General features: G+C 42.3%; 1 protein-coding gene across 6 annotated transcripts; it reads left to right on the top strand.

Moving 5' to 3' along the window:
- Positions 1-951: 951 nt before the first annotated feature.
- On the top strand, positions 952-21,688 carry Birc2 (baculoviral IAP repeat-containing 2). Of its 6 annotated transcripts, none has more exons than XM_087563546.1 (8): positions 952-1,015; positions 4,573-4,675; positions 10,956-11,034; positions 12,290-12,338; positions 17,007-17,246; positions 19,425-19,679; positions 20,073-20,114; positions 20,194-20,869. In XM_087563546.1, exons 3-8 carry the CDS (start codon positions 10,975-10,977, stop codon positions 20,385-20,387), a joined length of 840 nt encoding a protein of 279 aa, XP_087419672.1. In that variant the 5' UTR covers positions 952-1,015; positions 4,573-4,675; positions 10,956-10,974; the 3' UTR covers positions 20,388-20,869.
- Positions 21,689-22,472: the final 784 nt, after the last annotated feature.

Raw genomic sequence — 22,472 nt, 5'->3', positions numbered from 1 at the left:
ACTAACCATAACAAAGCACAAAAGCCAGGGAGGGCTAGGGGGCAAAAGTACGGAAAGTCCTTCCCTTCACGCTGTTTGGAAGCACTTTCTGTGTGGGAAGGGCAGCGGAGGGTGGGGGGGGGGGGGGAGACAGATATGAGTCGAGGTTCTATTTTACCAGTTCAAAAAAATCTCATCACAGATATATAGTGCACTTTAACCGTACACTCCCCCATTATACTGTTGACCCTCCTAAGCCTTCCTCCAGACTAGTCCCCAGCTTCTTATCTTTTTGCTTATGGCCTGCTGGACTTAATTTGGGTCGCCTGCAAGAGCTTCTTTCAATAATAATAATTTTAAAATGCATAACTGCCTCCCCGCCCCAAAGGGTCTGTTAGTTAACCTGGGTGTGGTAGCCACGGCTGGATGTGAACTTCAAGGATTCGAGGTGAGCGCCACCATGCCGGCCAGAGGAGCCCATCTGTCAAAAATGTTAAAAGCTCATCTTACAAAAACACAAGTTATACTTAATGTTCATGTACACGAGTGCATTCCGTTTTCCCAGGCGTTTTGAGGCCAGTTCACGAGCCTGAGTCACTTTAGCTACGCGACCACGTTTGCCTTAGTGCCTGTCTCTAGGACCCTGGAGGGAAAACGCCCACCGGGCTTTTACAGGATTTCCCAACCTACGAGCCGCGGCTCACGGTTGCCGCCCTTAAAGGTGCACTGCAGGTTAAAACACACGGTATCAAAGCCCGGAACAGCCAGCAGAGGCAGGCAGGCTGGGAGGGAGGGACACTCGCGAAGGCCTAGCCTTGTTAGTCCCCGGCCCTGGGAAGGCGTAGCTCCAAATCCCGAGTACGCATGCGCGAGCGCAGGCGCACAGTCCCGCCCCTCCGTCCATCATTGCGACGTGCGCCCGCTGACGTCACCGCACGTCACCTTAACGTCTTACTGGCCGCGGGGGTTTTTGGGAAGACGGCGGGTCAACAGTCAGGCGCTGCGGCTTTCCGGACGCGGGAGGCCCGGCTCTGCGGTGAGTGCGGCTTCCTTCTGCAGGTCGCCGAGCATGGCTCTCCACCGCTGGGTGGGCGAGCGAGCCTCCTTCGGCCCCGAAAGCAGTTCGGCCGGCGTTGTAAGAACTCCTGTGTTCTCAGGGCCGCCCGACTCCCGCTCGCTGCCCCAGTCCTTGCTTGGTCTTGGACTTGTATTACAGTTTTGCTTTCTTTTCCTTTCGGTTTATTTTTTTTTTATCAGCCCAGGCTGGTCTCGAACTTGCGGCAGTTATCCTGCCTCAGTCTCCTAGGTGCACCACCTCGGCTGTCACTTAAGATTTTCTGCAGGGTTTTAAGCTGTAAGCATTTCTTTAATGCCTTTAAACCAAGACAGTTGTGCGGCCGGGGGATGACAGTTGTCACATCGGTTACTACTTGCGTCCAGTAGTCGTGTGAGACGTTTGGTTTAACTGGGAAAGGTCTTCTGTGTTTTTGTCTTTCCAATCTAACTGTCGCCCTCCTGCAGTGGGTATACAGCAGGGTCGATTGAGTGCTTGCTGGAGTTGTAACACCACTGTAGTTAAGCCACGCGTGCAGTGGTAGCCTTGTTTCAGGCCTCTGTGTTATGGGCATTTGTACTCTTTTGGTTTTGAGACGCTGTCTGTGGTAGTTGCTTTGGAATTGTTAGGGAATGGTTGTCCTTCACGGATTCCGTTAATGAGCTCTTCCCGGTGCCTTTATTGTGGCCAATTAAGTCCTGGCTAGTTCAACTGTTCTGTCTAGCAGGAGCATCTCATTCTTCCTACCTCCATCTTCCAAGTGTTGAGATTAAGATTGCAGGCATGCCTCGGGAATCCTCAGGAAATACTTATATTTTAATATAAAATATCTATTATATTGTTTATTTTATATTGTATTTATGTATTATATCCACATATTTATGTGTATGAATATATTTTATAATACATTATTTGTATTTATATTTTAATTTATAGTTTTAATATAATATAAAATATATAATTTTTTTCTTGTGATTAAACCTAGGGTCCTTTACCTGCAAGGCAAATATAGCAACAGTCCTTCAGACCCATGTTTTCACTATTAACAGGTGCCTTTTGTCTCCAGTCAAGTGCTAGATCAAAATAGCTTTAAATCAGAAATCAAAAGGAGCCTGTTGGTAGCCTGTTCCTATTACTTGGGAGGCTGAGGCAGGAGAATTCCAAGTTTTAAAACCAGTTTGGGTTACATTGACTTTCTAGCCAGCCTAGGCTGCTGAATAAGACTCTGTCCCTTAAAAAATGTTCATTAAGTATGGTGCATTTTTGTCTAATAGTAAATAAAAAATACATAAAATGAACAAACTTGAAATCAGGGACCAATTTTTGTCAAATGGAAATGTGCATTTGTTTTCAGTTTTGCTTGTTAAACAATACAGCGCTGTGCACTTTAAAGACAGGCATAGTTAGTACTTCAGGAGTACTTTCGCAGTGTGTGCCTTGATTTGGAGCCTTTCTAAGTAGACTTGGGAGAGGAACTGCTGTAGTTGGATGTGTTATCTAGAATGGCCGTTTTTAGACATTATTGAATAAATTGAGGAGGACAATTCTGTGCAATTAGTTTTCAAAAATATCTTTTTTTCTTTCAGATTTATAGCCCTCAAGAGCCTTTATGTTCTCCCATGTTCCCATAGAAATAAGCCCAGACATGAAGATCTGAACATTTTTATAAGAAGATGCAGTTTGCTTGGAGTACACATACACAATGAATAGTTACATAAAATCCTGAGTTTTCGAAAAGAAGACGAGTATGGTACATTTGTGCAGCAGAAAAGCCGTGGTGAAACAGGGTTCTTGTATTTGTGATAACAGAAGAAAGCCATGTCTCCAATTGACTCATTCTTAATTATAATAGACTTATAGTGAATTGGGCCTTAAACACTGGCAGACTTTATAAAATGCAGTCTAAGATTATGTACAAAATACTGTCTGTTGACCAGATGTATTAAAATGATAGACACAGAATTAAGGTGGTGATATATGAGATTTATATAACAATGAGAGAGTAATAGTTTATGCTTTAAGCACTGTTTATTTATAACAAATCCTGTAGTCTTAGTAGAGCTGTGCTGACTTCCCTGGAAGTTATGCAGTTGATGTAACCCACTTTAGAGAGTCCTGTGATAATGATGAGCTGTATGACATTAGTTCTGAGGAAATACAGGATGCAGACTTCAGGTCCTTTCCTTTGCTAGGAAAAGAAGTAGTTCAGACATCAGATTTAAGTCCTTAAAGGGAAAAGAGCCCGCATATATACAGTCAGCAGTTGCCCTATAACTAATAACGAGAAGTAGGTTTTGGGTCTATAGCTCTCGGGTTACCCAGAAGAGTTCATGTGATTTCCCAGAGAGTCCCGAGCAGTGTCTTGTCATATGAGACAGATTTGTCCTGTGAGTGTGAACTCATCAGTTCAGTCAGAAGACCGTGAATGTGTCCAGTTAGCTGTCTGCTGTCTCATTCCCGTCTATGGTAGAGATCTTGTGTGAAGTAGTGAGGAGCTTCATATGGAAGTTTAAGCTGCCAGAAATACTATTACTATTCCTGCACAGAACTCTCCCAGAGACTTGTCCAGGGTGCCTTACCCCAGTAAACTAACGGTATAATGGAGAATAGCACAGTCTTGTCAAATTGGACAAAAGAAAACAAAGAAAAAATGAAGTATGACTTTTCATGTGAACTCTACAGAATGTCCACATACTCAGCTTTTCCCAGGGGAGTTCCTGTCTCAGAGAGGAGTCTGGCTCGTGCTGGCTTTTACTACACAGGTGTCAATGATAAGGTCAAGTGCTTCTGCTGTGGCCTGATGCTGGACAACTGGAAACAAGGGGACAGTCCCACTGAGAAGCACAGACAGTTCTATCCCAGCTGCAGCTTTGTGCAGACTTTGCTTTCAGGCGGTCTGCAGTCTGCAGCTAAGAACACGTCTCCTGCGAAAAGTAGATTTGCACACTCGCTACCTCTGGAACAAGGTGGCATTCATTCCAGCCTGCCCTCAAACCCTCTCAATTCTAGAGCAGTGGAAGACTTCTCGTTGAGGATGAATCCCTGCAGCTATGCCATGAGTACAGAAGAGGCCAGGTTTCTTTCTTACAGTATGTGGCCATTAAGTTTTCTGTCCCCAGCAGAGCTGGCCAAAGCAGGCTTCTACTACACAGGGCCTGGAGACAGGGTGGCCTGTTTTGCCTGTGGTGGGAAACTGAGCAACTGGGAACCGAACGATGATCCTCTGTCAGAGCACAGGAGACATTTTCCCCACTGTCCATTTCTGGAAAATACTTCAGAAACGCAGAGGTTTAGTGTATCCAATCTCAGTATGCAGACACACTCTGCTCGGATGAGTACGTTTCTGTACTGGCCATCGAGTGTTCTTGTTCAGCCTGAGCAGCTTGCAAGTGCTGGATTTTATTATGTGGATCACAATGATGATGTCAAATGCTTTTGTTGTGATGGTGGCTTGAGATGTTGGGAACCCGGAGATGACCCCTGGATAGAACATGCCAAATGGTTTCCAAGGTAATTGGTTCTTTTTGTTTGTTTTCAAGACTGGGTTTCTCAGCGTAGCTTTGGAACTCACTCTGCAGACCAGTCTGGACTTGAACTCAGAGAGATCTACCTGCTTCTGCCTCCTGAGTGCTGGGATTAAAGGTCTGTACCACCACTGCCAGGCTTGGTAATTGGTTCTTAAAAACTTTTAAAATTTGTTTATTATTGTGGTATGGAGGATTGAACCCAGGGCTTCACATCTGGTTGACAAATTCTCTTGCTTACATCCCTAACCTCTTAATTTTTATTATTGCTTAGAATAAATTTAAGAGCACAGTTGTTAGTGAAATAAAATTGGAATTTTTGTATTTGACACTGATCAGCTATGTGCAGTTGGACCTCATTTTTAAAATGAATGGACTGTTAGGTGTTTTTGTTATGTTAAAATACACATAAAGTTTACTAATTTAGCCATCTGAAATGTATTCTTCTGTGGTGTAAAGGACACGAGTACTGTTTTAGAGTCACCCCCAGAGCCCTCATCCTCTCCAGATGAAACATCCTCTACACTTGCACACACCCCCGGCACCGACCCTTCTGCCTGCTATATCTGAACCTTCCTACTCTAGGTACTACATCCACAACGTATATAAGTGGGAGTATACAGTAAAGAGAGCTTGGACCCCTGCATGCCGTCCATGGTAATGAGGAATTGTTGGACTCTTTGAGGGAGTTACAGGGACCTTTCACTTCTGTATGGTCCATGATGAACAGGAATTTTGATTTAATTATTTATATTGGATCAATACATTGTTAAACAGTAAATAGTTATATGATGGGCCAGGTAATGCACCCACGTCCACATGCCTTTAATCTCAGCCACTGGGAGCAGAGGCATGCATTCTACTTAGCAAGTTCAGGTCAGCTAGGAGAGTATAGTGAGACCCTGTCTCCAAAATAAAATTATCATGAACTATGATCAAAATTTTTGTATGTCAGGTCCAATGTAGTGTTAACATTCAGGAGTCTGATACAACTTTTGAAACCAACTTGGATTACTTAGAACCGTCTCAAAAACCAAAACAAAAAGATAGATTTTGATTCCTTTCTTTTGTTGTTCTGAAAACTGATATATTTAATTTACTTAAAAGTGTTAATTTTGTCTAGATGTGGTGGCACACAGTTTGGAGGCTGAAGCAGTTGTCCAGTCAACATTAACTTGGGCCACATTGTGAACCCCAGACCAACTCAGGTGGCAAGACTGTCTGAAAAAGCAATAAGCAAAAAAATTATTGGGCAGGAAAAAAACGGATCAATTGGTAGTGGAGGTCAAAGAACAGCTCTCCTTCCACCGTGTGGGTTCTGCGGGTAGAATGCCGGACATCAGGATGCTGTTTATTTTAAGTCTTCTGTTAATGCAACAAATTTGGCAAGTGATTTCAGAATGTTGTAAGCCTCATTGGAATTTGGTTTTTAAGAACATGTTTGGAAAACCAATCAACATGCTCTCCATAATATTGTGCTAGTATGAATTTAGTCTTCATTGTTGAGAACAAAAACAGTACAGGAAAGCACACTGCCTCCAGTCGGCCTTGTAGCATCCAGGAATTCTCAGACTAAAATGTCAGACATTGGAACCCTGGAAAAAGTTCAAGGTTGCTAATGTCTTGAATTTGGATTGAAATGTCAGAATTTGAAATGACTTAATCATTTAGGTGGGACTTACATGTTATAATTTGAAGTTTAACTGTTACAGCTAAAATACAAACACATTTTAAATTCTGTTTGAATTGTTATACTTTGTAAAACAAAAATTTCTTCACTCTTTGTTTTAAATAGTTAACTAAGGGAAACTTAATATTTTTTGTCAGTGCAGCTCTGAACAGGTTTTAGCTGTGACTATCTTTGATCTGGGTAAAGACGAACTGTATGTAACAGATGATCATCACTAGATTTTAATATATACAGTTCACCTATTTATCAAATACTTTGGTGCTTCCTAAGTAATATTTTACGTGCCAGGGATTATAATCTGTTCTGAAACAAGTGTGGAGTAATCAGGACTTACTGTACTATATGTCTTTATTATCTTGCTGGTTTAGTTTTTGTTAACTTGACCCAAAATGGGGTCACTTGGGAGAGGGAACCTCAGTTGAATTGCCTCCATCAGCTCTTAAAGCAGTCTGTTCCTCTGCTAATGATTTCATTTGCATACAAAAACTCTGCCTCCTCCCTCCCTCCCTCCCTCCCTCCTTCCTCCCTCCCTCCCTCCCTCCCTCCCTCCCTTCCTTCCCTCCTCCCTCCCTCCCTCCCTCCTTTCCTCCCTCCCTTCCTTCCTTCCTCTCTCCCTTCCTCCCTCCCTCCCTCCCTCCCTCCCTTCCTTCCTCCCTCCCTTCCTTCCTCCCTCCCTCCCTTCCTTCCTCCCTCCCTCCCTTCCTCCCTTCCTCCCTCCCTCCCTTCCTCCCTCCCTTCCTCCCTTCCTCTCTCCCTTCCTCCCTCCCTCCCTCCCTCCCTTCCTTCCTCCCTCCCTCCCTTCCTCCCTTCCTTCCTCCCTCCCTCCCTTCCTCCCTTCCTCCCTCCCTCCCTCCCTCCCTTCCTGACAGGTCCTGGCTTTGATGTTCCTGTATCTTTTAAGGTTGTAACCGTTGTTTATTTTTCATTATAGCTATAGCTGCTTTACTAGGACAGTTGTAACCATAGTTACAGCTACAGTTCTGCACTGTGCTGGGGTAGAACTAAAGATTGAATCTGGGCCGCAGTGTTTTCTTTTAACCTTTGAGTTGTTAGAGTTGAATGATTTACATTCTGCCCTTACAGTCTAGAGCAGTCTTAAGGTGATTACATATTTGTCTTCACCTGTGTATTTTTACTCTTATGCTCTTGAGAGTTCCTTATTGTATTCCTTCATTGTAAGCTTGCATTATCTGTCTTGTTCTCTTGAAACTCACCAAGCTCCCTGAAGATGAGTATTATTAATTGCTTATCTAGCAGAACCTTTCTTCTTGGATCTTGGGAAATTATTTTGTTCCTTTATTGTTTAGATTTTTTTCTTTGTTTTCTAAGTTCTTTCTAACTCTGCTTAGATTTTGTAAGACCTTTAACTATGGGTGGGTGTAGGGGTTTGGGCTTGTCCTAGGGTATGGCCGACTGACTCTATGGGAAGTCCTGAGCTGCAGCAGCTCTATTATCTGAAGTCATTGTCAGTGAAGTTTCTCAGTGTGGAGGCAGCAACAAAGCTTTTGTGGCAAGGCTGAAATCTCTTTCTTGTGGAAAACATCCTGGCAGGGGACCTTATGTTGATTCCTATTTTGGCTTGTGAATGTTCTCACGATGGTGGGGCAGTGGCACTGGTCTATGTGGAGGGGGTTGGAGGGGAGCTCTCACTGACTGCCATTCTGTGCTACTGCTAGTGTCTAAGATAAGGACAATTGAGCCGCTGGAGTGGATCCTGGAGCACTGGTGTATACAGATCAGTCGTAGGGCTGGGGCTTAAAGAGGATAGGAGCAGAATGGCTATAGGTGAGCTCTGGGGTACGGAGCACTTGTTAGGGAGTAAGGTGGTTCCTTTCTAAAGGAGAGGCATGGCAACATCTGCTTCCAGAGTTCCTTATCAGTGTAGTTGTGGGAACTGGCTGACCTGTGCAGAGGAGGTTCTGAGTTCAGTGCCAGTGCACACTAGAGAGGCCTCAGGAGATCTGTGATTATCTCAAGGCTGGGTTTTTCACCAAAGCAGGCCCTTAGAGCCATGGTGGTGTCTACCAAACTGTTGATAGAAACTCTGGTCCTCCTTTTTTTTTTTTTTTAAAGATTTATTCATTTATTATATATAAGTACACTGTAGCTGTCTTCAGATACACCAGAAGAGGGCATCGGATCTCTTTACAGATGGTTGTGAGCCACCATGTGGTTGCTGGGAATTGAACTCAGGACCTCTGGAAGAGCAAGCAGTCAGTGCTCTTAACCACTGAGCCATCTCTCCAGCCCTCTGGTCCTCCTTTGAGCCCACATGTTTCCAGCCTTCTCCGTAAGCCTGTCCTCCCCAGTGACTCCTCTTCCTCCCTTTTTCTATGTGTGTGTGTGTGTGTGTGTGTGTGTGTGTGTGTGTGTGTGTGTGTGTGTGTGTGTGTGATCCCCACATTTTTTTCTTTATTTTATGTGAATAGGAGCCTTTTCTGGGCTTTCCTGGGCTGTTTGTTTAGTCATGGTTTGCCACAGAGGTTAAAGGACCTTTTAGTTTGCCCTATTGTCGATAGCTTTCTTACAAACTCCTTTAATATGTGGTTTATATTTGTTAATCCCACCGAATGACAGTGAAGACCATTACCCAGATTCTTTTGTCAAATTAAGCAAGCTTTATTTTCTCAGTGTTATCTCCTAAAGTGGGATTTGGAATAACTTTCTAAAGTAGCATTTGAAAAAATATTGAACACAGGAGAAGGTACGGTTTATATAGACAAAACAACAACAACAAACATACACAACTAGGAGGTTTTCAAGAGTTGGGAAATTTCCAGAGGCGTTCTGATTATGTAGGAACTTGGCAGAACATTTTAAAATTGTTTGGAAGAACATCTTATCAGGGTATATTCAATGTGTGACTCAAATTCCATAGCATGGGGAACATGTTAAATTCCAGAAACAGGTTAAAGCAGGTCAATTTGAAATTTTCAGCGAAAGGAAATGAACTTGTTCTGACCTTACAACAAAATGGCTTCCATTCTTAAGATGGAGTCAGGCTGGCCCATTAAGTATTTTCACTTCTTTAGGTTTTAATCTTTACTTATGTGTATGTGTCTGTCTGAATGTTTTCCATGTGAGTGCAGGTACCAGAGGAGCGCATAAAAAATCCTAGAGCTGGTGTTCCAAGCCGTTGAGAGCTACGTCACATAGATGCTGGAAACCAGCTCAGGCTCCCTGGAAGGGCGGCAGCAGGTGCTTAACCACGGAACGGTCTCCACAGGGCAGCTTTTCATTTCTTCAACAGAATCTTTTGAAGAGCAAATGCCTTTAATTTTGATGATGACATTTTATCAGTTTTATCTTTTATGGATTATGGTTTTGGTCCTTGTATAAAAGTTCTGTTTTTGAATATTAACCCCCGTGCTTCAGAATGCTAAGCAGAGGTTCTGTATCTGAGCTCCAGGCTCCTTTGCTTTAGATTTATTTTTACTGTATTTACTGACATACATGTCTGAGTTAGGTCTACTATTGCTATGATGAAACACATGGCCAAAGCAACTTAGGTCAAAGCAAATAAAGGATTTATTTATTTTATTTTCACAGTTCACCATAAAAGTCAGGGCAGGCACTCAAGCAGGCTGGAACATGGACGCAGGAGCTGATGCAGAGGCCATAGGAGTGCTGCTGAGCTGGTTTGCTCCCATGGCTTGCTTAGCCTGCTTTCTTATAGCATTTAGGACCACCAGCCCAAGGCTGTTCCCACTCACAGTGGACTGGGGACATTATATTAAGTCACTAATTATAAAAAATGCTGTACAACTGGATTTTAGGGAGGCATTTTTCAATTGACGTTCCTTCCTCTCAGATGATTTTAGCTTATGTCAAGTTGACAAAACTATCTGTCACAGTGTGTGACTGCATGTGGGAATGTGCACACGAGTGTAGGCCCAAGAAGGCCAGAAACACTGAGTCCCCTGGAGCTAGAGGTCCAGAGGTTGTGAGCTTCCTGAGCTAGGAACTGATCTCTGGTGCTCTGTTAAGAGCAACTTGAGCATTGAGCTCTCTCTCCAGCCTTCCTGTCTAGATGAACATTCTGACGTAAGGAAGGACAAAAGGTCTTTTCTTACATTTCAGGATAAAGTTCATCCTTAGTTTATTTTTGCATGTAGCATAAGTCATGGGTTTGTGCTTTAAAAAGAAAATTTGCATGTAGACATCCAGTTGTTCAGCATTTTTTCTAAAGTGAGTAGAATGGAGGTAGATGTTACATGAACTTCCTCCAAGAAGTCTTGGTAGGTGAAATCTGTGAGAAACATGGCCACATAGGTGGAGAAATAACTTGACTATTGGTTTCCTGGATGGAGTGTGGGGTATTGAACTCTGGAGCAGGATTGGGTTTTACTATGTTATGAACAATGAAAATGTTAATGGATAATGACTAATAGGTTTTGAAATCTTGTTAAGCATGAAAAAGACAATGTTTATAACACTGTGTTTCACATGACAACTTTTGCTCCTTTCTAAGTGCACAATGTCCCCTCCCTTTTGTTTTGTATAAGTGGGATGAGACAGCAAAACAGTGGAATGCACCAACAGCTAGGAGTGTGTGTGTGAGAGTTTGGTTTCTGGTAGAAACATGTCTGCTGGGTTGTGATATAAACGCTTTTTTGGTGGGTATAATGAAGAGAAAGCCAGTCATCTAGAATAATCGTTTATTTTTGATATGAAATACTTTTAAAATAGTTTTTGTTTCACATTTTAGGTGTGAGTTCTTGATACGGATGAAGGGTCAGGAGTTTGTTGATGAGATTCAAGCTAGATATCCTCATCTTCTTGAGCAGGTAAACTGATTTTAAAATTTACATGAGAGCTGGGAAGGTGGCTCATTTAGGAAAGTTCTTACTGCTGTATGAGGCCCTGAATTCAGATCCCAGCAGCACATACGAAGCTGGGTGTACCAGCATATATCAGTAACCCAAGGGTGTTGGAAACCGGTGAGCCCTTGGAGGTCACTGGCAGGTAATCTGGCCAGATAACTCAGTGAGTTCCAGGTTGAATGAGACAGATCTTGTCTTAAAAAAGACACTCGTGTCTACCTTTGTCTACCCATGTTTGCACACATAGGTGCATATACCCATATGAACAGGTTCATATACTCTCTACACATACAAATAAAGTATAGCATTGAATTATACTATGAAGTAATAATTACAGAAATCTTTGAAGTGATGTTTATTTTTATTTTATTTATATAATTTTGAGGCAAAATTGAGTTTACAATTTTTTTATAGCATTTTAGGCACTGTACTTAAGGAAAAAGAGCTGGAGTTCAAGTCCCTTGGCATGGGCCACAGTAATGGCATCCTTGACAGTTTTGTTGTTAGCTTGCTGTTCAGGGGTCTTTCTTTATAAATGTTGTCTTTTCCTTTTCCTTTAAAAAAACTTATATCCTGCCACTGTACAGAGGTTTTTTGTTTTTTGGTTTTTTTTGTTTTTTTTTTAAACTGGGGTTAAAGAGGTAACTTCAATGTCTCTTTAGTCTCTTCCATAAAAAAAAAAAAAAATCCAAAATCAAAATCTTGTTAGGAGTTAAGACCTTTGAAGAGTTACTCAAACGAACTGTCACTTTCCCGATGGAGGGAGGCGGCATTGCTGCTCTCCTGCTCTCTAACATAGCAGCCACACTGTGGTTGTCACTTGGATGCAGATAACAGTGTAAGCACAGTGGTACAAAACAAAGTAAAGTATATGTGTGCATTTATTTTAGAGTTTTGGGACAGGGTTTCTTGTAGCTGAGGCCTGCCTTGAACTCCTGATCTTGTCTCAGACTCCTAAGTGCTGAAATTACAGGAGTATGCTAGCATACCCGGAGTTTCCAAAAGGATGTGTGCATTTGCTTAAATGTCTGTTTGCTGGGCTGCGGTGGCTCACTCCAGTAATCCCGGTACTTGGAAAGCTGAGGCAGGAAGGTTTCCCTGAGTGGTCGGTAAGCTCAGCAGCAGAGTTAAGGGCCTGTCTTACAAGGCAGATCCCCGAGTGCTGTCTAGACGGTGTGACATTTCTGGTTTACCTACTGAGTGTTCTCTTCTCTCATAGCTGTTGTCCACTTCAGACACCTCAGAAGAAGAAAATGCTGACCCTCCAGGTAAGTAGGAAAATTGTTTAAATACAACTGTGAATTTTTGTAAGAACGTTAAGAATGAAAGTATATTAGAGAAAGGGGTGGTGGTACTTTTAAAGTCATAGGGGAAATTTTGGGACGTTAACTAGAAAATGTATTGTTTCTGCTGAGATTCACGACTTTAATATATATTATTATATAAAGAGCTGACATATGAAGTGATGAGACACATGCAGAAAACAAAAGCTTGAGGTGTACCAAATGAAAGCTTTACCTCCAGAGAGAAAGTCACTTTGCCTAGAATGTGTTAGAAGAGGCTGGCCTGCAGGTGATTGATGGTGGGGCTGGAGATAGAATAAGGATGCAATGCAAGGTCTGCATGAGAGCTGGATATAACCAGATCTTAGTAGTTCCGGGTGCGTGCGTGCGTGCGTGCGTGCGATCTACATGTGTTATGGTTAAATAACTGTCACTTTAAGTGCTGATCATTTCAGAAGGGGAGAGCTGGTTCTGGCTCACCGTTTGAAGAGAGGCGTTGGCAGCTCTGCAGCCAGTACAGAGAAAGATGACCAAGATCTAGAAAAGTTATAGAAACCTTCACTGCAGAGTAGATAGGGCCTTGGTCATGGAAGCTGTGCTCAGTGGGTAAGACACTGGGTCATGTGTGAGAGGAAGGAGAACCTGAGTATGTGGTAAGTGCCCGTGTAAGGAGCTGACAGGGTGAGGTAGTGGCTCTCTCACTCAGTGTTTATGTAAGCTAGAGCCAGAGCCTCGTGTGTGCTTGGCACTCGTACGCCATCCATGCTGTGCTGCGCTGTACATCATCTGGCCTCTTAAATTACTTGCTTTCCTTTTCCTTATAAAGCCACTTTGCCCATCTTCAGAATGATTGTTGCACATTTTCTTTCTTCATTGATTGCTGTTTAATTTCCAAAATTATTTTTAAAAGAATGTATAAGAGATTGTGTACATGCATGTATGTATAGTGTATGTGTATATTTACACATGTAGAGATCAGATGACAACTTCAGGAATCGGTTTTCTCTTTTATGTGGGTTTTGAGGATCAAGTTCTGGCTTGCCTGAGGAAGTGCTTTCCCGTGTGAGCCATCTTCCCACAGCTTTCCCTATTCATGTGATGTCGGCGGCACAGAGAAAGTAGAAGAGTGGTGAGAACGCCTTTCTCTTAGAACCAGTTGTCTCTGTTACTCTGTCCTCCTTTCTTCTTAGTTTTCCCCCTTTCTTTTCTTCATTTTTGATACAGGGTCTCATACTATGCCTGTAGCTGGCTTTGAACTTCGGATCTCCTGGTCTTAGGCTCTGAGTGCTGTATTACAGGTTTATGCCACCTCACCTGGCTTTGTCCACTGGATTATGTCCCCTCCTGCTAATCTGTAAATGTTGTTTGGATAATGGCAAAGGTCACTGGAAACTGCTGGAGTAAATCTTTCTTACCCGGTAGCTGGCATTTGACAGACACAGTTGTTACTTTCTGCAACATCTCCGGACACATTTTTAGCTGGCCCTGAACTTGGGATGCTACTGTCGTCATTCCCGCAGGGCTGGGATGATGAGCACTGCAGCACACTGAACTTCTGTCCCCAACACACCTGCTTTGGGTGGCTCCCCTGACGCCACTCCTTGAGGTTTGTTCATGTTTGCTAGGATGATTTTGAACAGTTTCCTCTGTTGGCTCCTTTTTCATATTGCTAAGTGAAAGACTACTAAATGCAGTGTACTTTATGCTCAGGACAGATGCAGTCCAGGCTGGAATGTTCATTACCTGTGTAAGTCTTAAGAGGTGCTTCCATTTCTGGTGACAAGAGCTCTCTCGGTGACTGTGTCAAAGCGTGAGGTGTCTGCTTCATTGAGATGTTCTTCTCTGCCCTTCCTCATCTCAGTTCCTGACACCCAGCTGCGTTACTTCCTGAGGAGTCTGTTCCGCCGTCACAGAGTCCTGATACTTAGTCTACCCACTGCCAACCGTAGGCCATGCTACCCCGGTCGGTCTGTCCTGTACTTCTTCCTGATCCCCTGTCCATCTCTGCAGCATCTCCAGTCACCTCTGGAACAGCCCTCTGCTCAGGATCCTCCTGCAGTATTGTGGCAAGCTTAGGGTGATGGAAGGCACTCCTTACAAAGCTGTCTACCATGGCCGCTATCCCTGCTGCCTGCCACCATCTTTACTTCTTGACTGTGTTAAGCTTCTGTGCTGCTTAAGGCTTGCCTTGCTGTTCTCATTCAGTCGTTCCTGTTGCTGCTTTGTCATTTCAGTTTTAGGGTCTTATTTATTTTTAAATGTTACTTTCTGGATGAGGTGTTGAGGATCAAGGCTGTCTTTAGTATTTCTTCAGACATACTTTTGATCACAGTGGCTCTCTACACACTTTTGTGTGTTTATTGTATGTTTCCAGTAGACGGCAGTAAAGTGTTTTGGAAAAGTACAGCTGTAATCTCACAGAAGCTTGCACTGACCAGGTTAACAGAAAATGCTTCCCTAAGTGTCCCATGGCCTCCCGATTTCTGTGTTCAGAATAGCAACTTTTGCTTATTTTTATTGCATCTTTATGCTGCCCATCCTTGTTTTTTCTGCATCACTTATGTACCTGTTTAGACATTATTCATCATTCAAATCTGATACATGTCCGTTGGTGTGAATCCAACCCTAGTGCTTCATGTGTGCTTGGTAAGGACTCATTGCTGTGAGGCCCCACACCCACACGTAGTCTCTCTTTGGGGAGGGAGTAGGTGCCTGCCTGCTTGCCAGAAGTGGAGTCCTCAAGCATGCTAGACAAGCCCTCCACCCAGGCCACACCCCATTTCTTCATTCAATGTTTTGTTTTACTGTGTTAGCAAACAAGTGCTAGGTAAGCTTTCTGCCCTCTAGGTGTGTTGTGGTAAAATGCTGTCTTTTAACCCACATTAGATCCTGTCACCATAGTGCCCTATGTCATGTTAGATATCGTCATCTCAGTCAGCAAAGCATCTCACCTGCTTTGCTCCATCTATCCATCCAGACATACAAAGCCTTGTACACATCCATGCCTTGAGAATATTCATAACAACCTACAAATGTGAAACTTAACACCGCTTCCATGTTCTCTTGGCTACTACCTCTCCTCTCTCAGACGTTGTTGTGTTGTGTGTGCTTTCATGTGATGATTTAATTGGATTCAAGAGAGTATTTGATGGCTGGAAACACTGGACCCACCATGAAATTGGGATGTGTATGTCTGGCATGGTGGCAACCTGCCTTGGGAACTAGGTGGGTCGAGATATTGTTGCCAGGCTCAGAGAGTAGCCATCGATCGGCAGTGTGATATGGGATAGAGCAAAGTGGGTGAGATGCTTTGCTGAATGAGATGGAAATATCTAACAGATGTCATGGGGCACTACAGTGTAGGATCTAGTGCAGGATAAAAGAAGCATTTACTTTTACCACAACATAGGTGTACCCACATCTTAACCTTTTCTCCATCCATCCATCCATCCATCCATCCATCCATCCATCCATCCATCTATCATCTATCTATTTTGGGGTGGTATTTTGCTTAAATCTTGCTTATATGTGGGTCAGGAAAGGACCTAGGGCTTTGTCTATGCTGTCACATGTCCAGTGATAATGAGCTTTACATTTGCCCTACTTTTTTGCTCGAAGGTAATTTCGCATATCTATATTTTTGAGGTACATTGGTTTTTAAAAAATGAATGTGTATTAGAATCATTTTGGGAGATCTTTTAAAATTAATTTTTCATATCTGTATGTGTGGGTACGTGAGAGAGAGACAGATATGGAGACACAGTTATTTCAGGAGTCAGTCTCTCCTGTGAGTTTCAGAAATTGAATTTGGGTAGACTTGTACAGCAAACACTTACCCATGAACCATCTTGCCTACCTGATTTTTGAGGAAAAGCTGTTTACAGTGTATGTGTGGGTACACATGCTGCAGTGTGTCTGGAAGTTAAGAGGACATCTTTGGGCACTGGAGAAGATCCCAGTAGTTATAAATACTGAGGGGTATAAGGGGTGGGTTGGTGGGTTGGGGAACACCTTCATAGACACAGGGGAGGGGGGATAAGAGGGGATTTATGACGGGAAACATTTGAAATGTAAATAAAAAACAACCAATAAAAAGAAAAAAGAAAAAAAAATACTGGGTGTTCTTCCAGAGGACCTAAGTTCAATGCCCAACACCTGCATGCAGGCATCTCACAACTGTCTGTAGCTCCAGTTCCAGGGACCCAACACCTTACACATGCAGGTAAAACACTAGTGCCACAGAAGCAAATAAACTATTTTTTAAAAAAGAGGACAACTTTGGGAATTAGTTCTCTTCTTACCCCCTTATGGATTCTGTGAGTTGAACGTAGGCTTGGAGCAAGTGTCTTTACCACTGAGCCATTCCAACAACACTTCAAATTTTTTTAGCAACAGATTCCTAAGCAAATTGCCAAGAGATTTTTTTGTTTTAAGTTTACGGCAGGATGTAGGTACTGTATGAAGTGATTTTTTTTTTTTAAGATGCATAGTACACTAATTGTTCAAAGTTCAAATCGTATTGAAATTAATTTAATTGTTGCGCATGGTATGTCTCATTTATTAGGACATGAATAAAAATGGTGCCACAGGCATTATATTTTCCATAGTTTTAAATTTGTGGAGTTTAATAGTAGCAAATTTGTTTACAAACAGTTGTGCATCTGGGCCCTGGAGAGAATTGGGAAGATGCAGTGATGATGAACACACCTGTGGTTAAAGCAGCCTTGGATATGGGCTTCAGTAGGAGCCTGGTGAGACAGACGGTTCAGCGACAGATCCTGGCCACTGGTGAGAACTACAGGACGGTCAGTGATATTGTCTCAGCACTTCTGAATGCTGAAGATGAGAGAAGAGAAGAGGAGAAGGAGAGACAGAGTGAAGAGACGGCATCAGGTAGCATTGGTGGCTGCAGGTTTTCAGTTACCTGTTACGTGCAGCATCCTCACCTCTCACCCATAAATGGCTGCTGATACTCTCCTCCTCTGGACATACCTAAACTGTCTCTTTGCCAAGCTCAGGCTAGCTTCATATTCGGTCTATAGCTAGTGCTGTCCTTGAACATCCCTGAGGTTCCTGCCCCCACCTCCAAAGTGCTGAGGTTACATGTATATGTAACATTACACAGATTTACAATAAACTTCTTTTGAGCTGTATTGCATTTCTTCTGTATACATAACTAAAACTGAAAAAAGCATGACTTAAGGGACTTGAGGGATTGCTCAGTGGTAAAGAGCCCTTGTAAAGGACTTGAGTTTGGTTTCTATTGTCTAAGTAAAGTCCAGTGTCTCACAACTGCCTACAACTCTAGTTCCTGGGGATCTGACCCCCTCTTAAGACCTTTGCATGTACCTGGTACACAAACATACACTCAGGCACATACACATAATTTTTTGTTTTTGTTTTTTAAGCAAGATCTAAAAACTGGTTCAAAGCTGGTTGTAATGGAACATACCTAATTCTTACAATCGTGGCATTCAGGAGAGTAAGACGGGTACTGAGTTTACGGTCAGCCTACATTCCAAAGCAAGAATCTACTTTTTAAATAAAGTTCCTTCAAATTTGGTTTCTAATATGACATTTTACCTAATAATCCTTGGTAGGTGATCCTTACACCAAAAATTTGATTTTAAGATGACATCCTAGGCTGTGGTCCTTTGCCCAACCCAAGGATAGTAGACAAATGACTTGGATATTTGTGTAGATTTTATTAAGTCTTAATCTCCTTGAATAAATCTTCCTCTGGGTAATTATATCTTCAACAAATATGCATATATTTAAATATGTAAATAGTAGAAGTAAATAAATGTGAAGTATTGATTATTTTCAAGGAGTATGTAGACTAGCTGGGAATAGTGGTTGCAAAGACAGGATTAGAGGGCCATCGGGAGCCTGCAAGATGGCTTAATGGGGAAAGGTGCTTGCTACACGCTTCCTCTCTCTCTCTCTCTCTCTCTCTCTCTCTCTCTCTCTCTCTCTCACACACACACACACACACACACACACACACACACACACACACACACACACACTGATTCCTATAAGTTAGGTGCTGTGGCAGGACTGCCTCCCCCAACACACACTAAGGAAAGAAAAAAAATTTTTTTTTTTTTTTTTTTAAAAAAGAGAGGTCTAGTTGGCTACAGCCTTATTATGTGACCATATCACAAAAAGTTTAAAATTCTAACTTCTGGATTGAGATAGATTTATGTTTCAATCCTGGCCTTTTGGTTAGTAAGTAGGTAGTACATTCAATTAAATTGAAGGTTTCTCATCTCTGAAGTAAAGTAATCTTATGAATAAGCTAGATTCATTTTTAAAAACTATACTATAAATTTAGATTTATAAAATAAAGCTGGCTATGTGTTACATGTGAGGTATTGTGCAGTGTGGTTTATGTGCATTTTATTTAATTCTTTGAGGAAGATGATATTATTCCTATTTCAGATCAGGTGTATATAGCAGGAGGACACATGGCTATTAAGTGGCTAGACTTGCCTGGGAGCCAAGCATAGTCCATCATGTCTTGTAGCTTAAGCTCTTGAGCATTGTAGTTGTATAGAAGGCATGGAGTCTCAGCCTCTAGGCTGAAGATGTAGCTTATTGATAGAGTCCTTGCCTGACATTCACAAACCCTGAGTTCCATTATCAGCACTATGTAAATCGGGCATAGGGGTTCATGTCTGTAATCCTAGCTCTTGGAATGGAGGTAGAGTCAGGATTGGGGGAACATAGGTACATGAGGTCCTGTCTCAATAAATAACAAACCAGAAAGCTCAACTAGTTTAGGATTCTGGGGAAAGAGAAAAAAGAGAGGACACATGGTTTACTACTCTCTAAAATTTTCTGCTTGCTCACAACAATTTGAAGGATTTTTTTTTTAATTGTGTGATATATCGGAGTTTAATCTGTAAGATTAACATGACACTTGATTGCATTGATGTGCAATCAAGTCATTTCTGAGAAGTCCTTCAAGCTCAGCTTAGTGCCTAATTTGTACATAGGGTTGGTTGGGTGTAAGTTGGGGGTGTTTGAAATTTAATGGAACTTTTTCTTGCTTGTTTTTAAATGAAGGTGACTTGTCATTGATTCGGAAGAATAGAATGGCCCTCTTCCAACAGTTGACGTGTGTCATTCCTATCCTGGATGATCTTCTTGAGGCCAGTGTACTTACAAAGGAGGAACATGATATTATCAGACAGAAAACACAGATACCCTTACAAGCAAGAGAGCTCATCGACACCATCTTAGTCAAGGGAAATGCTGCAGCCAGCGTCTTCAAAAACTCTCTGAAGGAAGTCGACTCTACGCTATATGAACACTTATTTGGTGAGTTTATTGGAAAAAATTATTTAGATACCTATAGGGTTTGAGTTGTCTCTCCATTGATAAAGCAGAATAAATCTAGTTTAAACCTGTAATCTTTACATTTTATCTATTTTTTTAAAAAGTGATGTATTTTATTGCCTGGACAGTATTTTTTTTTTTTTTTTTTTTTTTTTTTTTTTGGTTCTTTTTTTCGGAGCTGGGGACCAAACCCAGGGCCTTGCGCTTCCTAGGCAAGCGCTCTACCACTGAGCTAAATCCCCAGCCCCGACAGTATTCTTTGTAATATATAGCAAAAAAAAAAAAACAAACAAACAAAAAAAACTATGTAAAAGTAGTAGGTTAAAAAGTTTCATATTGATAGAATGATGCTTTTTGTATGCTTGCTTTCTTCAGTGGAGAAGACGATGAAGTATATTCCCACAGAAGACGTTTCAGGTAAAATGGAGCTAGCACTCCAACATTGTGCCTGTTAGTTTGTAGAGGCTGAGTCTCACTATTGTCCTTCTGTTCTCAGGCTTGTCATTGGAAGAACAGCTGCGGAGATTACAAGAAGAAAGAACGTGTAAAGTGTGTATGGACAGAGAGGTCTCTATCGTTTTCATTCCTTGTGGTCATCTGGTAGTCTGCCGGGAATGTGCCCCTTCCCTGAGAAAGTGCCCCATCTGCAGGGGGACAATTAAAGGGACTGTGCGTACGTTTCTCTCATGAATGAAGGAAGCTGTCTGAACAAAGAATTACTGATTCAGCTACGCAGCAGAACATATGTGCTCTACTCTTTCAAGATTAATAATCTTGCTTTATGTCATATTGTATATTTAATCTTAGTCTGTTGCAGGGGAGGGTCTATGCTGATGAGCTACAGGAGTGTGTATGTCCCAGAGCAGGAGTGGGGATGCTTGCTGTGTGTCCTCAGGACTTCCTGGATTTGGGATTTCTGAAAACTTTGGATTCAGGTGATGTGGAACTCAGAAATCCTGAAACCAGTGGTCCTGGCACTCAGCAGTTAGCCCTGTGCTTCTTGGTGCTTTTCCCTTCTGGAAAATAAGTATTTTTCTGTTACTAGTAAATAATATTTTCTGTTTATGAGAAACATACTGAAGTTTTTTTTTTAAAGGCTTGCATCATCATAGTGTGTGTAGGAATGTATGCAGGCAGAACACTGTGTACATAATAAATCTTTTAAAAATGTTTCTAATGTGATTCATGAGAATTCCTTTAGATAAGCTGTGTGTGCTTTGTAAATAAAATATTGGGAGAAGACTCCATCAGTATCAAAAAATTGAGATAAATCTACATGAGAAATTATATGAAACAGTTTACTTGCCTGTTGAGTGTAGGTGTTTGTTAGGATTGGAGGGTTAGGAACCAGACAGTGATAAGTACTTTCTTTGTGGACCAAACCATATATGACCTGTCCTAGATAGAAGTCTGGTAGGCTTGTGAAGGTTTGAAGTGTCTTTAAAAAGGCAGAGGGCGTGGTGGTGTACAGCACAGACAGGTGGATCTTTGGGCTGGTTTGTTTTTGACAACAAATTTAAACATGTCTTGGAAGAGGGAATCTTGAGAAAGCATATAAGATGGCTCATAGGCATGTCTTGGAGCAGTTTTCTTTATTAATGATTGATGTAGGAGAGCCTTGCCCATTTCAGGTAGTTGTACCCCTGGACAGATGGTCCTAGACAGTACAAGAAAGCAGGTCAAGTAAGCCATGGGGACAAGTCAGTAAGCACACCTCCATGGCCTCTGCTTCAACTCGTTTGCAGGTTCCTGCACTGACCCCCTTCAATGATGGAGTATGAACTAAGAGTTGTAATTGAGGGCTGGAGAGATGGCTCAGTGGTTGGGAGCGCCGACTGCTCTTCCAGAGGTCCTGGGTTCGATTCCCAGCGGCCACGTGGTGGCTCACAACCACCTGTAAGATGATATCTGATGCCCTCTTCTGGTGTGTCTGAGGACAGCTACAGTGTACTCATATATATGAATAAATGAATCTTTAAAAAAAAAAAAAAGAGTTGTAATTGAAACTAACCCTTTCCTCCCCATGTTGCCTTTGGTTATGGTGTTTTATCATAGCAATAGAAACCAAGAGGAACAAAGATGGCCTGTTCTGCATCGTGAGTTCCAAAGCAGCAAGGACTAGATAATAAGACAAAATGAGTAAATAAAACAAACCCCTGTATTAGTGTTCTCCAGAGTAATAGAACTTACAGAACGAGGCTGTGTCTAGAAAAAGGACTTATTGCAGGACTTACAGGCTGCGGTCCAGCTAATCCAACAGTGGCTGGCTGTGAATGGAAATCCACGAGGTGGATGTTTCAGCTGGTCTTCAGTAGGTGTGGGAATCCTGAAGAAGTAGGCTCTAATGCCAATGAAAGAATGGACTTGCTAGCAAAGTGAGGGCAAGCAGGCCCAGAGCAAAAGCTTGCTTATTCCCTGACTTTCCAGAGGCTTCCAGCAGAAGGTGCATCCCACATCAGTGGGGGGTGGGGGGTCTTCCAGCTCAAAGGATCTGGAAGATCCCGCCTGAAAGATGGAGATTAGAAGTAGGTCTTCCCAGGCTGCAGAGATGGCTCAGGGCTAAGAGCACTGACTGCTCTTCCAGAGGTCCTGAGTTCAAATCCCAGCAACCACATGGTGGCTCACAACCATCTGTAATGAGATCTGATGCCCTCCTCCGGTGTGTCTAAAGACAGCTACAGTGTACTCATATACAATAAATAAATAAATATTACAAAAAAAAAGTAGGTCTTCCCACTTCAAACGTGTCCTCTGTTTGGGGGTTTTAGTTAATTC

The sequence above is a fragment of the Rattus norvegicus genome, chromosome 8 (genome assembly GCF_021556685.1).
Source record: "Rattus norvegicus strain SHRSP/BbbUtx chromosome 8, alternate assembly SHRSP_T2T, whole genome shotgun sequence".
Classification (NCBI taxonomy): Eukaryota; Metazoa; Chordata; class Mammalia; order Rodentia; family Muridae; genus Rattus; species Rattus norvegicus.
Note: the sequence above shows the minus strand (reverse complement) of the source record. Positions and strands in the feature narration are given on the sequence as shown.

What these genes read in the sequence shown, in the direction of transcription:
- Birc2 (XM_087563546.1), top strand. Translation starts at nt 10,975, where the DNA reads ATGAAGGGTCAGGAGTTTGTTGATGAGATTCAAGCTAGATATCCTCAT. An exon ending in ATCCTCATCTTCTTGAGCAG is followed by an intron (nt 11,035 to 12,289) that starts GTAAACTGATTT and finishes CTTCTCTCATAG; the next exon opens with CTGTTGTCCACTTCAGACAC. An exon ending in GCTATATGAACACTTATTTG is followed by an intron (nt 19,680 to 20,072) that starts GTGAGTTTATTG and finishes TGCTTTCTTCAG; the next exon opens with TGGAGAAGACGATGAAGTAT.